Here is a 15,921-nt window from a genome sequence, read left to right on the forward strand (position 1 = left end):
TCCCACCTGCAGCCAGAGGTGAGTCACGACACAGCCCATGCTGCAGAGATCTCTGGGCTTGGGCCCTGGCCCTGGCCGCAGGTACCTGTGATCCCAGGGACAGGACACACTCCAGCTGTTGTGGGGCCACACTGTTTGCAGGGCCCGAAGTGGGTGCTGCCCCCAGTCTACCAGAAACAGACCTGCCTGTTCCCAGAGTGAGCAGTGAGCATACAGGCTAAAGGTCACTGCACGGCACGGCAACGGCACGAGCCCAAAACCAAAGGACAAATTCCCCGCCCCTGTGGCATTTGGCCAAGATAAAGCCCTTGCAGCATTCCCTGGGGGCTGGGCGAAGCAGATGGGTGTGGCCAAGCCCACTCCGCCCTACTGTGTCCACCCTGCATGGGCTGGAACTCACCAGCACCGCCAGCTGCCGGCCCCAGGCTCCTCTCAAGAGGGCTGGACCCAGCGGCAGGAGAGCTCCTGTGAGACCCTCAGTCACGCTACCTGACACCACCACCTGCCTCCTGCCCCTTCAAGTGCAAGTTCCTATCGCGGAGGACAGACAGCAGGCGGCCTGTAACTGCCCAGCTACAGGACGGCAGCCGAGGGCGGTCACTGTAACTAATGCTGCTGCTGGCCCGTGAGCCCCACAGCACAGGACCGCCCCACCCCGTTCACCTCCGTGCCAGGTGTGGCAGCCTGCATAGACCCCATCGCCCCTGTGAACGAGCGTAAAAGCTGTCTTCTGCTGGGATCGCAAGGTCCAAGCCAGAGACTGGTGCCGGCTGCTGCCCGTCCTCAAGGGCACCTGATGACCGATCTGCTTGTTCTGGACTACAAAAGGCACCCACTTCAGAAAGCCTTAATTCTGAAGAGCTATGAGGCCGAGAGCACACGGGCTCCAGAGAGCAGGCAGGTCAGGCCCTGGTCAGAACACTCCGGGAGGCTCGGGCCCTAAGTGAGCCCGCAGCTGACTGGGGACCTGGGATGAGGCAGGCCCAGTTTGCCCTCCACCCTGGCCACCAGCGAGTGCTCGGAGATGCGGGCAGCGACTCTTAGCACTGCGGGGGACAGATCTGCCACAGTGTCCCAGCGCCTGTGAGGCTTCCCTAGAAGTTCTGGTGGCCCGTGAACAGCCTGATGGCCTACAGCCCAGACTCTGCACGTCAGCCTCAGAGCCAGAGAGAGAGGCCCCAGACGCCGGCCTAGGCGTGGAGCCACAGGGGAGGGCCCGAGGGCTCCTGGAGAGAGCCAGGGCGACTGGTGAGAACAGCTGAGCTGCCTGATGCCCCACTGAGAATCCCCTGGGCAGGCCGTGCCAGGCTCCAGCCTGCTGAGGGAGTAACCTACTTGGAGAGCAGCCTCCTCTCGCCCTGCCATCCCACCCTCCTGCCTCCCTCCAGAACAGGCGCTGGCTCCCAGGAGCTCAGGGCCGTGGCCTGAGTGTGAGCAGGCTCCTTCAGCCTCCAGACGTCACTCCCACCCGGGATGTGGTCCCTGCCCCCTGCTCCCGATTCAAGGCCCAGCTCAACCCAGCAGCCACAGGCCTCCGGGCCGACTCTGGCCGGCAGCCCTCCTCTCCCGAACTGCGCGGCCCTGCAAGGCTCCGACACTGCGCACAGCACACCTGTTCTCCTTACTCTAAGCACGCCCCCCAGGAATCACGGCCCCTCCCCCTGTCTCTTTTTTTCAAAACCTCTTACTACAGGCTGGAGCAGGACGGGTCCTCTCCAAACACCCACTCAGTCCTTTTACACTACGTCCCTGTGGGTGCTCTCTCCTTGTTCACTCTCCTGCAAACACCCGTGTGCTTAGTGAGCTCTGCCACGCCTCCCTTCCTGCCCTCTCTCCAGGAGGCAGCAACTCCCACAGCCCCGGGTACCAGGGTCTGCCTACTGCCTGTCTCTTCTCTCCAAGTGCTACAGCCAAAGCTGCCCGAGGGCAGGGCTCGTCCCTCCTGTGAGGGCAGATGGCCAGTGACCTTCTCCAGCCAGCCAGAAGATGGTTCCACCTCTAGACCTTTCTCAGCTTTCTCGGGAAAAGCTGCCCTCTGTGTGGAAGCGGAACTCGCTGGCCGCCTGGCGAGATGTGAACCGCCGTGAGCCCGGCAGGGCCTGGCGACTGCACAGTGACCGAGCCTGCCTCAGCCCTCCTCAGCCCACTGCAGCTGAGAAGTCAGTGGGGAACAGGAGCGTGAATAGCTGGACCTGATAAGGCTCCTTGCTTTAATACACGCAGTGTCCACCTGAGTCGTTTTTTTTTTTTTTTAAATAAGCAGCTAAAGACTTCTGCGATATCATTCTGCTTAGCTACAAAAATACCCCAGCATTTCTGCCGCCAAGTAGGTGACTACGACACTGCCAAGGGTGCTGCAGGAGCAGCTCACCCACAGCGCCACAGCAGAGGGACCCAGGCCCCAGCCAGGTCCGCCCTGACCCCACCACCAGCACGCATTCACTCCTCTAATCCTCACAACACTAGGATGCAAGTACCCTTGTTACTCCATTTTACAGACTGGGAAACTGAGGCAACGTCTGGCCCACAGCCACACACAGGCAGAAGTAACGAGGCAGGCCCTCGGCTCCCAAGCAATGTCCCCCCATGCCCGTGGCTGCTCCCGGCCTGTCAGTCACAGGCCCTCCTGAGGGGGCCACCCTGCCTGCCCCACTGCTGAGCCCAAGGCAGGCGCTGGTCACTGCTGCTCAGCGACGTCCCCACCAGGGAGAGCAGAGAGGCGCCCCTGACACTGAGGCCTTCTGTCCCACTACATGGGGATGATGAACTACATGGCTGGCGCTGTGCTGTAGCAGGTCAAGCCACTGCCTGCAATGCTGGAATTCTGTATGGATGCCTGTTCCAGGCCCAGCTGCCCACTTCCAATCCAGCTCCCTGCGAACGCACCTGGGAAAACAGCACAAGATGGCTCGAGTGCTGGGCCCCTGCACCCATGTGGGAGACCGAGATGAAGCACCTGGCTCCTGGCTTCAGCCCGGCTCAGCTCTGGCCATTGCAGTCGTCTGGGGAGTGCATCAGAGGATGGAAGATTCTCTGTCTCTCCTCCTCTCTAACTCTTCCTAATGAAATAAACCTGACAAGATGAACTATACTTCTACAGGTCAGCATCGCAGGAGGCCACAGGGCAGCGCTGCACGGCCACCACCAGCCCCACGAGGGCTTCTGTGGCATGGATGAGGCCACGGCCTCTCAGGCTGGCAAGCAGGCCTGCTGCCTGTGCACCCACGCTAGGGCGGGGGGCTGAGCGGAGGTCACGAGGTCATGAACTCCAGCACTGTCCCAGAGGACCTGTAACTGCTGGCTCTGACGCGGCTTCATCTGGTTTCTCCCCAGCCCTGCTGAGCGGCTGGCAGCACATCTGTCACTCCTGCCGCCCTCGTGAGAGCCCTGGGTACCGAAACTGGAGCTCTGGCCTGCGTCACGCAGGACAGGCGGGGTGGGCAGCTCCTGCACCCGGCGCCTCTTCCTTCAGTCTGGGAGGAAGTACCAGCTCCTCGAGGGCAAGGACTCAGTCGTCTCACTGCCTGCTGTGTCCTCACAGGCCCGGCACACAGCAGGTGCTCAGTAAATACAAACTTCAATTAAACGGAGTTGGTAATGACCTTGAACCCAATGTGCAGGACAGAAGAGTACTCACAGCATTTTGAGCGTCCTTCCCATCTTCTTGAAAACTTGGGTACCTGTGATCACCTGTCCCTCCTGGACAGTGACATCCAACAGGATTTGATTCAGACAACACTCCCAACTGCTTCCGTCTTAGGGACCTGCTGCACGGGTCCCCGGTGAGCACCAGGGCCCCACCCTCGTCTGGTGCCTCCCGCACCGGCAGGGCAGCCCTGGGCTGAGGTCTGCATCCTCCCTCACCCCTCACAGAAGAACACCCCGAGACTCAGGTCGGCGAGGTGCCCAAGGGCACAGGGCTGTCAGAACCCAGACCTTTCCAACGGCAAAGCCAGGGCTCCTCCCACAAGCCCACAACTGCCAGAAAAATGTTAGGGGTTTCGCCATGGGGACAAAATGCGATCAGAAAGTTGCCTTCACTCAAGAGGCAGCATTGGTGGCGAGGCAGGTGAAGCTGCTGCCTGTGATCCCAGCATCGCGTATGGGCACCAGTTCGAGTCCCGGCTGCTCCACTTCCAACCCAGCATCTTGCTAATGTGCCCAGGAAAAGCAGTGGCCAAGGCCCAAGTGCTTCGGCCCCTGCACATGTGGGAGACCCAGATGGGGCTCCAGGCTCTTGGCTTCAGTATGGTCCCACCCCGGCTTGTGGCCATTTGGGGAGTGGACCAAGGATGGAAGACCTCCTTCTCTTTCTGTCTTTCCCTCCCTCTCTGTAACTCTACTTCTCAAATAAAAATAAAATGCATATTTAAAAAAATAAATAGAACACAATAAAATAGACTTTGCTCTAACCAGCAGGCAGGAAAGCAGGCAGGGCTCCGGAAGAATGACTCCCGTCTCCCCTAAAACTCCACCGGGGGCAGGTGTCTGGCTGCGCGGCTAGGATGCTGATCACGATGGCCACGTCCTACATCCGCGCCTGCCTCCAGCGCCTGCTGATACAGACCCCGGGAGGCAGTGAGCATGGCCCTGCCACCCCCATGTGAGAACTGGACTGCGTTCCCAGCAGATGGGAGCTTTCTCTCTGCCTCTTGAATAAATAAATAAATAAAAGAGCCGTCATAAAACAGTCTAATCCGGATGGGAAGGGAGTTCTTGCAGGCACACATCTGTGGGCACCCGCGGGCACCACAGCATGATGCCCCGGCCTGGCCATCCACACGTGTACACTGACTCGCACGGGAAGCAGCCCCGCAGGCGAAGCCCGGAATGACCGTGCATGCTTCACAGCTCCACAGAAAGGACTACAAGGCCTTTAACCAGCACGACCCCTGCAGCTCCCAGACGTGCTAACCAGGCGCGCTCCCCGCCTTCTCGGTTCACGAAGGCACACCTGACCTGGCCAAACAACCCTCTCTGGGGCCGCCGGGGTCTGGCTGCAAACGCCGGCCTCTTCACCGCATCCCCTCCCCACGGAAACACAAAGGGTGGCCAGGCTACGGCCAGGCGCGGCGCTCTCGGGAGCCGGCGGGGTGTTACCTCCCAGAAGCTATCGCTGGACACTTCCACTCCGACGGAATCGTCGTAAGCGACAGACATTTCTTCAAAGGGGGAGGGGCAGCAGGGGGTGCTTCAGCTTCTGGGGCTCAAAATCTGCAGAGAAACCTAGAAAAGAAAAACACACACTGTAGTGGTTCTCAGATTCCCAAGGCAGAAAGCAAGCCATCGCCATTGTACCGTCACCACCTTTCCTTAGGAGAGAGTGCACAGGAAACCCCCCCGGGCCTGGGCACTGGTGTGTGTGTGTGTGTGTGTGTGTGTGCACCATAACAACAAGCAGGCCTCAGCACCGCCCTGACGAGCGTCTCATTCTTACATCAGCAGATGGACAGCCTCACTGCAGAGTCTCCTCACTCCCTGGGGAGAGGGACAGAGACCGCGGGGACAGGCAGACGCGCAGGCCTGTCCCGGCACATCCCAAACACCTGGCAGGATGGGGACCAGGACAAAATGGGAGTGCGAGGAATCCCACTCTTGACACCTGGCGATTGTGGGCTGTCCAGAGCTTCCACCACTTCCACGTGTGCCGGGCACTGTTCCCCAAACCTCATATCGGCTGACTCATGTCAGCTACCAATACCCCAGACTCAGGTCGCTTTGTTCTGACACCGTGTGAGACTCAGGCGATTGGCTGACCGGACTGTTTGAGTAACGGATGCAGTGACCTCCGGGCCAGGCAGGGGTGACTGGGCGAGGACTGCCCCCAGTGGAGGGAGAAGAGCCCTCAGCACGTTCCGAGCATGGAGCACAGCACTGGGACCACCTGCTGCCCCCCGGCCCCGCCCCACCTCACCCTGTGTCAGGTCACACGGCCAGAGACCTGAGATGGAAGCCCCAGCTGAGCACAGGGCGGGGCTGGCACAGAGTGCTGGACGCCTTCTGAGCACCTGTGAGGGGCACGACTTGTTCAAGGTTCTCCATCTGTGGCCACGCTGGTCCTCGGGGTTCCCCGTGACACAGTCTAGAACTGAGTAGGGAGGGCAGCTCCAGCGTCAGGCCGCCCGGGCTTCACTCTCACACCCATTATGGACTGGCTGGGCGGCAGTGGCAAGACACCCACCCTCCCCAGGCCCCGCTGCCTTATCTGTAGAAGACAGGCGGCCAGAGAACCCGGATCGTGAGGGTCCAATATGCCCCGCGGCCTAGAACACCACGGGCGCACACTAAGTGCTGTGAACAGGAGGGAGGTGACTGGTGCGGTCATCCCTGTGATGACCACATTGCTGTCCTTACGTCACTGTCTGTTTCACAGTGGTCAGGGAGGCCCCAAGTAACCAAGGATGGACATGCACGTTTGACACCAAGGCCACTGTTCGCTAAGACAGTGTTTTCTCCACTCTACTAAGGTCTTTTCCAAAAGCGATCTCAAGTTTAAATCAGTCAGGTGTCCCGAAGTCTACCTGCCATTTGCAGGTTTAACCTAGTGGACTGCCCAGCTTCCACAGGTGAGCACGAGGCTGTGTGGCACAGGCACAGGTACGGAACAGACGAAGGGAGGTTCTCCTAACAGCAGGCTGCACCCCCAGGGCACCTCGGCAATGACAGCATGCTGGCGGGTGGCTGGTCCAGCACTGGGACGTCACAAGGGCTGGGGAGGTCACCCTGCCTGGGCCCTGGGGCTGGGCTCCACAGCGCCCCCTTTCCTGCAGAAACCACTGTCCCACCCAGAGCCCTCCTGGAGCCACCCTGGCCATCGACAGCAGCAGGGCTTTCAACCCAGAGTGGCTCCTCACAGAGTACCAGGGCAGTCTCAGCGTGGCCATCAGGCCCCCAGGGAGGCTGCAGGGCCAGCCACGGGGGCAGCGGCAGCAAGGAGCACACCCTGCTCTGGGCTGAGAGGCCGCCGGACACCCGGGATGCTCGGGCAGAGGAAGTCACGCTCTGTCCTGGTGCAGCTGTGGCCGCACAGGGACGAGCGTTCTACACACGACTTGTGAGAGCCTCCTCCACGCCACGGGCCAGGAGAGGCTTGGCACGATCACCAGCGTTCAGGGGCGAGAGCCCGGGTGACCGAGTGAAGAGTGACGGCTCACGGCACCCCGGAGCGGATGGCCAAGTGAAGAGTGACGGCTCACGGCACCCCGGAGCGGGTGGCCGAGTGAAGAGTGACGGCTCACGGCACCCCGGAGCGGGTGGCCGAGTGAAGAGTGACGGTTCACGGCACCCCGGAGCGGATGGCCGAGTGAAGAGTGATGGCTCACGGCACCCCGGAGCGGGTGACCGAGTGAAGAGTGACGGGCTCACGGCACCCCGGAGCGGCCAAGGGCACTCTGAGCTGACCCATGGGTGTAACAAGGACACCCCATGGCGGGGGGGGGGGGGGGGGGGGGGCTTGCCCGAGCCACACGGGGCAAAGCTGGCGTAAGGACTCTACTCGCTCACCTCCCCTCTGTCCAGGGCCCAGGTGCCACCCAGCAATGCGCTCAGCAGCTGTGACCTCCCTGCGTCACCACGGTGCGGTGCCTTCAGGCCTGACGCGGGCCACTCACCCCACCGGCATGCCGCGCAGCCAGAGCTCCGAGACTGGTGACCACAGGCCGCTCAACGTCCTCGTGCGCACCGTTCAGAGTTCGTGTCCAGCAGCTCCCTCCCCTGACTCTTCGCTTTCCAACTCACACATTCTCCAAAGTTAAACTGGAATCTTTATTAACTTGAGTAAGACAAAATTAGAAAGACAAGCCGCCTTCTGTGACGCTGCACAAGGCATTCCAGGCCCAACATAACTAACTCCAGAAGCGATGCACTGCCACTTCACTTCCGGGTCAGGTCTCCGTGACCCGTGCAGCCAGAAAGCAGCAAAGGCATCCCAAGTCCTGCAGGCCCCGAGGCGAGGTACGAAGAAGCCGGAGACAGAAGACTCATCTCTGAGGTTCCCAGAGCGACACCACTTCTCTGGGGGGCCTCTGCTGAGTTTTGCCCCTGCTCCCAGGAGCCTTGCCCACTGGCCCAGCCCTCCCACTGCACCCCACACCGGCCTCGGTGTCAAGAAAGCAGGGGCGTAGGGAGAGCTACAAGGAGGCAGACAGGCAGATGGGATCCGATCAGCAGACAGGAGCCTTCCTATCTGTAGGAGGGTCAAGACGGGTCAAAGCAGCCAGGGGAATCCCATCTGTCCCTGGAAACAAGGAACAGAGGCAGCGTTTGCCTGTGGTGCTCACGCAAGAAACGCTGAACACTGCACGCTGGGCAGGACCTGACGGCACCGCTGACCCAGTATGGCACTACCCCTGGGCCCTGTGACCCGAGTCACACCAGCCACGCCCAGGCTCAGGGGGAGTCAGGAGGGAAGCAGCGCCCTGGAGCATCACGGGGCTCAGTGACACGACAGTCTCCTGCCAGCCTGAAACTGGGAGGCGGGGAGCCCTGCCACCGTCGCCACTGTCAGCTGGCCTTCGCGATCTCATTCGTTCACTCACACGTATGTAAGCTGCGAGAGGCGAGGTACAGGGGGGCGCTCGCTGCAGCGGTCACGACGCCACCGGGGGGCACTCATCCGATTCCTGTCTGCTTGACTTCCGACCCAGCTTCCTGCTCACGTGCACCCTGGGAGGCAGCGGTGAGGGCCACGTAGTGGAGGCTCTGCCACCCACGTGGGCCGCTACGCCACAGCGCTGGCCCCTTGTTTCAATGTATTTATACGTACAGCTTAGAAAAACGAAAGTAATCTATCTTCCATATGGAGGACTCAGGTGAAAATCTGCAGAGAAAGGGAGAAGAGAAGAAGGCTATCCAGAGCACGGTGGCCCAAACAGCAAGTCCTGCCGTCCCCCGGCGAACACCAGGCGTGGCCTGCTCCCTCCCAGACTGGGACAGGCGGTGGACACGCGTGACTGCGGGCCTGGAGCTGCAGACAGCAGTTCCTGGGTACAGAAAAGGGAGCGGGCACAGGACGCAGCCCCCGCTCTAAGGAAGGAATCTTCTGGAACGAAAGGCCCTTGTGTGCAGACACGGACCCTCTCCCTGCTCTCGTGTAGGGACCCTCACATGAGTGCTCCCCCCTTCAGTGGAAACCAGCTGCCAAGCAAGACCAAGGCAGGCAGCCACACCCCATAAAAGGCACGCTCGACCCCAGAGAGACCGAGGCTGCCAACAGAAGAGCTGCCTAACAGCACTGCACAGGTTTTCTCTAGAACGCTAGATTCCCCAGCAATTCACCGGAGGCGGCTCTGCGGCCCCACCTGGGAGTCCAGCTAAGGAATTTCAGGAGCGGAAGAAGCCAACATCAAAGCAGGCAGCATGAGGCGGGCGTTTGGCGCAGGGGTGTAGACCCCACGTGGGATGCCCCGTCCCATACAGGAGCGCCTGGGTTTCAGTCCTGGCTCCACTCCCATTGCAACTTCCTGCTCACGCACACCCCGGCGGGCGGCGGTTGACGGCTCAAGTACTTGAGTCCTTGCCACCCCCCCCCCCCCCCCCCGTGAGACACCTCGACTGAGTTCCCGCCCCTGGTTTCAGCCTGGGTCAGTCCCAGCACTTGTGTATCTGGGGAGTGAACACGCAGGTGGGCGTTCTCTGCCTCTGTCTGTCCTTCAAACAAAATCAACAAACACACAGTAGCTAGCATGTCCTGAGCACCTCTCAGCACTTCCAGGTGGTCTAGGAGAAATTTAAACATACTACTTTTCAAAAACCCTACAAAATCTGTGTTATTACACCAATTTTTAAAAAAAGATTTATTTATTTGAAAGGCATGGTGACAGAAAGAGTTCTTCCACCCACTGGTTCACTCCCCAAAAGGCTACAACAGCCAGGTCTGGGCCAGGCCAAAGCCAGAAACAGGAATCCCATCAGGGTCCCCCATGTGGGTGCAGGACCCAAGTGTCTGGGCCGTCTTCCCCCGCCTTCCCAGGCACCTCAGCAGGGAGCCGGATCAGGAGCGGAGCAGCCAGGGATCGCGCTGGCTCTCAGCATCACAAGCAGTGTGACACTGCCAGCACGCACGCACGCACTTCCCAGGAGGCAGCTGGGGCGCAAACGACGCCAACCGGCAGTCAAGGGCCCCTGAGCTCGCAGACGCTAGGCCAGGACTCGATGCGGACTGCTGGACTCCACACTGTCCTCCCCCCCTCCCCCGACTGGGGAGCTGCTCCCTGAGGAGCGAGGCAGAGGCTCAGGCCCTCGGATCAACACTGCGTCCACAACGCCCCACGGCCCAGCCTGCCCAGGGCACTACTCAGACCTTCTGTTTCCACATACGACCTCCTTAGCCATAGCCTGAGTCTGGGCTGCAAAGTGAGGGAACCTGGGACACCAGGAAGGCTCCAGAGGCAAACCGCCTTCAAACCGAGCAGAGGGGCCGGCACACCCCAGGGTCTGAGCCAGCCCTGACCCCCGGGCCCATGGACATGCGGGGACAAGCTGTTCTCTAGTGCCTCCACGGGGCTGGATGCTCCTGAAATCTATTTCTCAGCGCACTGAATGACTGACTGGGTGTTTCTCATCTGGAAGGTAGCTCCTGGGGAGACAACAGGACACTGAACGGACAGTGAGCCCGGCTCCAGTTCTGGGAACGCAGGCAGCTGTCGCCACCGAGAGCCACAGTCCTCCTCTGAGGCCGAGCATCACGGCCCTTGAGGGACTCAGAGGCTCTGGGGTGACAGCAGGTGCAGAACTCTGGGAGGTACAGCGTGACTCGCTCTCCCACTTCTGCACGTCAGGCTGCTCAGCCCCCAGGACTTGACCGTTCCTTTGGAGTTCCAATACTGAACACTCCGCGCCTTCTGTGACCTCTGAACTTCTTGTTGAACCCCCTCCCTGCACATGCTCCTGGCCCAATGTGCCACACAGGCGGACACAGAAAACACCATCCGAGGGGCCGGTGCTGAAGCGCTGGCATCCCCTATGGGCGCCGGTTCTAGTGCCAGCGGCTCCACTTCCCATCCAGCTCTCTGCTGTGGCCTGGGAAAGCTGTAGAAGACGGCCCAAGTCCTTGGGCGCCTCACCCGCACGGGAGACCCGGAAGAAGGTCCTGGCTCCTGGCTTTGGATCAGCACAGCTCCGGCCATTGTGGCCATCTGGGGAGTGAACCAGCAGATGGAAGACCTCTCTCTCTCTCCACCTTTCACTGTAACTCTGCCTTTCAAATAAATAAATCTTAAAACAAAAACACCACCATCTGAACCCCAAACAGCCAGTTCTGAACGAGCCGCTGGGATGGGATGGTGCACGCCGAGTTATTCTGGATTCGTCCCCTCAGCGTGTTTCCCTTGAGTGCGTGCGTGGTGTAGCAGTCAACAGCTGGCTGGGACAGCCACACGCCAAAGCGGAGTTCCCGGGGCAGGTCCCAGCTCTGCTCCCAGTCCAGCTTCCCGTCTAACGCACACCCTTGAGGCAGCAGCTGATGGCCCAAGTACTTGGGTCCCTGCCCTCCGTGTGGAAGTCCCAGGCTGAGTTCCTGGCTCCTGGCCCAGCCCTGGCAAGCTGGAGGCATTTGGGGAGTGAACCAAAAGATGGAAGATCTCTATCGTCTATCTTTCTGCCTTTTAAAATAAATAAGAAAATGTGTTTCCATAATTTTCCTCCAAATTTCTTTAAAGAACAAAACCAAACCAAACCCCAAGCCAGCCAATTCAAGAGAGGCGCGCACCTCTCCTCCTTGCTCCCAGGGACAGGCAGTCAACAGCGGGAACTGAAACAGCTCAGACGAACAAGGCGATGGCGGCACGCAGCAAGCTGCAGGGCACGCTGCCGGGGACCCCCCCGCCAAGTCCAAACGCTAGTGCCGGGGGAAGACTGCCAAGGTAGGGGTGACAGGCTCGGGCTGAGAATACAACGTTAGAGCAGGGGGCAGTGAGGGTCGATCGTCGCGGTCGTTTTTAAACACACTCAGTACCGTCACGCCACAGGCTTGCAGGGACGCCCCCCGAGGGCAGTGCCAGCTCCCTCAGCAGCGTGGTCCGCCTCCCGTCAAGGAACGCGGCGCAGCTTCCCGTATCAACACCCTGTTCTGCCTTCCTAACAGAAGTGAGAACCGAGGATCCTTAATCATACACTAAGATCGTAAAACGGAAACTCAAACCACGGAAGGGTAGAACCAAGACCCACGCTGCAGCTTCCATCCTGACCTGCCATCTGGGGAGAACAGGTCGTCCTTCAGGGAACAGGAGGGGAAATCACGTAGGCGCCAGAGGGGCTGGCACTGTGGCACAGGAGTGGATCGATGGGCCACCCCTCAGGCCCGCTCCCTTCAGAGAACTAAAAATCCCAGCTGCAGGACTGGCAGGGACGGCAGCGCACTGCCTGGGACCTCATCTGTCCCACCAAAAGGCAGCAAACAGCAGCAAACCGGCTCGAGGCAGGATGTGGAATCAACCTTTTCCCTCCCTACCCTCTTGAACACGCCCACGGTCCCTGGCCGGCACACACTGGGCCCTGGACAGATGTGTGCTGAGTTCACATTTCGTTCCAGGAGGCGCTCCTGTGGAACCGGGGACTCCAGGATGACTGGAGTGGCGGGCAGTCCCAGATCTCGGATTCCAGTGGTCTCTGCTGTTGCCCACCCTGAGTCAGAACCATTCCTTAAACCGTGCAGTCCTGGAGGTCAACAGAGCTTGCCAGGGCGCCCTTGGCCCAAGCTGGAAGCTGGTGTCACCTCCCTCTTCCCCACCCTTGAGCTGATAACAGGTATCAGGTAAACAAAAGATACACATTACTGAAATACCTCTACCCACCCCCCTCAAATGCCCTTGTTCCAAAGATAAAAAAACAGGTCATTCGCTAGGCTGCAAGGCCACGCCATAAAGCAAGAACATTTTGATACCAGCACCGTGGCGCTGGTCTCCCTGGAAGTCGGCCTCGGGACAAAGCCCTCCTCTGGTGCCCACTAACCACAGAAGGCAGCGCAGGGAGGGTCCTCCAGCCCCCCAGCACACACAGCAGTGCTGCGCTGGCTGCTAGAGCACCTTGCACGGAACAGACTGCGCAAGGGGCTTGTTCTTTCATTTTCCCAGGGGGAAATTCTTCAGCAATGGGAAATGACTGGCCTGGGGCAAGAGAAGGACCCCTCCTTAAGTAAGGGACGAATTTATCGCAGCGCCACCTCTGGCCAGGCACTCACTCTTCTAAATACAGACTTCATTCACAAATGTGAACTGATACATGCGCCAGGCATCCTTCTAACCCCGGCAATAGGGCAGCGAACAAGACAGACTTGATCCCTACCCTCCTTTTTTTTTTTTTTTTTTTTTTTTTAAGATTTATTTATTTGAAAGTCAAGAGTTACAGAGAGGGAGAGGGAGAGGGAGAGGGAGAGGGAGAGGGAGAGGAGGGAGAGGGAGGGGAGGGAGAGGGAGAGGGAGAGGAGGGAGAGGAGGGAGAGGAGGGAGAGGGAGAGGAGGGAGAGGAGGGAGAGGAGGGAGAGGAGGCAGAGGCAGAGGCAGAGGCAGAGGCAGAGGGAGAGGAAGAGGGAGAGGCAGAGGCAGAGGTCTGGCTCACTCCCCATATGGCCACAACAGCTAGGGCTGGACCAAGCCAAAGCCAGGAGCCAGGAGCTTCATTTGGGTCTCCCACATGGGTGCAGGGGCCTAGGCACTTGGGGCACCTTATGCTGCTTTCCCAGGAGCATTGGCAGGGAGCTGGATCGGAAGTAGAGCAGCCGAGACTTGAACCGGCGCCCACATGGGATGCTGGCACTGAAAGCAGCAGCTTTACCTGCTACACCACAGCGCTGTCCCAGGTCCCTGCCCTTCTGAAGAGGGTATGTCCCCACTAGGGGATGTCAGAGTTACAGGGAGGAAAACACAGAGGGAGGAAGGGAGGGAGAGAGAGAGAAGGGAGAAGGGAGAAGGGAAAAGGGGGAAGGGGGAAGGGAGAAGGGAGAGATGTCTTTCATCTGCTAGTTCACTCCCTAAATGGCTGCAATGGCTAGGGCTGGGCCAGGCCAAAGCCAGGAGCCACAGACACACAGTAAAAGCAGACACAGCTGCAGAGTGCGGGAAGCACTAGAACAGAGACGGGAGATGCGGGGACCCAGGGTGGTCTCCAATAACCCGAGAAGACAGGCTAAGAATGGCAGAGGCAGAGGGAGGTAGTGCATACCTGCCCCAAGCTTCCAGCAAGGTGAGGCCTATGGGCTTGGCAGGAAAGCCTGCACGAAGGACTCCAGAGAGGAATGATCCTGCATCACAGACAAGTGCTATATTAACTCATTTTCCCCTTAAATCTGTGCTACCAGTTCTAAAAAGTAGAGCCTCAGGGGCAAGCAGTTGGCACAGCAGCTAAGACTTGGCTTTGGTGAGTGGGGTAAGACGTAGCTGGCACTGTGGCGTAGAAGGCAAAGCCGCTGCCTGCAGTGCTGGCGTCCCATATGCAGCGCTACTGACCCGGGAAAGCAGCAGAAGATGGTCCAAGCGCTCGGGCCCCTGCACCCGCATGGGAGATCTGGAGAAGCTCCTGGTTCCTGGCTTCAGCCTTGCCCAGCCTGCTTGTTGAAGCCATCTGGGCAGTGAATCAGCAGATGGGAGATTTTTGTCTCCTTCCTGCTCTGCAACTCTGACTTTCAAATAGATAAATCTTAAAAAAAAAAAAAAAAAAAGTCGCAGCCTGAGATGCCAGCATCCCATACCACAGTGCCTCCCAGGTCAAGTCCTGGCTCCGCTTCTAATTCCAACTTCCTGCTATGCGTACCTTGGGAAGTAACTGGTTATGGTCCAACTCCTTTGATCCCTGTCAATCATGTGAGAGACCTGGACTGACTTCTGAGCTCCCAGCTTCAGCCCGAGCTCTATGGGCATTTGGAGAGTGAACCAGCAGACAAAAGATACCTAATTCTCTGTCTTGCTGCCTTGAAAATAAACACATAAAATTTTTAAAAAGCCAATGCTTCAAGAACTTACAGGATGTGCTTTTTTAAGATTTATTTATTTGAAAGCCAGAGTTACACAGAGAGAGAAGAGGGAGAGACAGAGAGAGAGAGACAGAGAGAGAGGTCTTCCATTCGCTGGTTCACTCCCTAAATGGCTGCAATGGTCGGAGCTGCACTGATCCAAAGCCAGGAGCCAGGAGCTTCTTCCTGGTCTCCCACGCGGGTGCAGGGGTCCAAGGACTTGGGCCATCCTCTACTGCTTTCCCAGGCCATAGCAGAGAGCTGGATGGGAAGTGGAGCAGCCGGGTCTCAAACTGGTGCCTACATGGGCTGCTGGCACTGCAGGCAGCGGCTTTACCTGCTGTGCCACAGCGCCGGCCCCCAGGATGTGCTATTGAAAACCACGCACATGCATGCCTACTCCTGTCATGCCTGACCTCGGAACTCTCGCTGTGTGTGCTGCTGCACGCCTTCTCGATGCACAATGCATTTATCAAAACATCTGTCCTTTGAACAATCTCCTCTCAAGATTCATCACTATGGCATCATTATTTCACAGCAACAAACAAAAACAATACAGCACTGAAAACTATCCCAATTTCCGTCACAGGACAGAAAGTGCCAGCAAACCTGTGGGTGGAACGCCAGGCAGCCAGTGGGGAGAACGAGGCAGAGCTTTTCGCACAGGTGTGAAAGCGGGCAGTGTGGCCCAGCAGAGCCTGCCCCTGGCATGGACAGAAGTGCTGCTGGGCCACAGGGGGATCCGACTGTGCTGTGGGGGGTGCGCTGGGGCAGGGAAGATTAACGTCACATGTCGCCTTGTAACTCCTAACTAGCCGAAAATGCTATTAGCATGTGCTGCTCAGAACACAAAACTAGCTGATAAAAATCCCAGCAAAAAGCTTCACTTTGTTTCCTTAACGGCCTTGTCCCGGACATGAGGAGGAGCCCACAACACCTCACAGTGGGACATGTTCGGGGGCAGGCAACACCATGGC

At 58.9% G+C, this 15,921-nt stretch overlaps 1 protein-coding gene across 5 annotated transcripts in view; it reads right to left on the minus strand.

The window, feature by feature from the left end:
• PACSIN2 (protein kinase C and casein kinase substrate in neurons 2) overlaps positions 1–15,921 on the minus strand; it is a 128,602-nt gene that overhangs the window by 26,028 nt on the left and 86,653 nt on the right. For all 5 annotated transcript variants that reach the window (XM_070053003.1, XM_070052999.1, XM_070053000.1 and 2 more), the window contains exon 2: positions 5,101–5,226. In XM_070053003.1, coding sequence (XP_069909104.1) covers positions 5,101–5,160 — 60 coding nt within the window. In that variant the 5' untranslated portion in view covers positions 5,161–5,226. The remainder of the gene's footprint in view (positions 1–5,100; positions 5,227–15,921) is intronic.

This window comes from Oryctolagus cuniculus, chromosome 11, assembly GCF_964237555.1.
Source record: "Oryctolagus cuniculus chromosome 11, mOryCun1.1, whole genome shotgun sequence".
NCBI classification, from domain to species: domain Eukaryota; kingdom Metazoa; phylum Chordata; class Mammalia; order Lagomorpha; family Leporidae; genus Oryctolagus; species Oryctolagus cuniculus.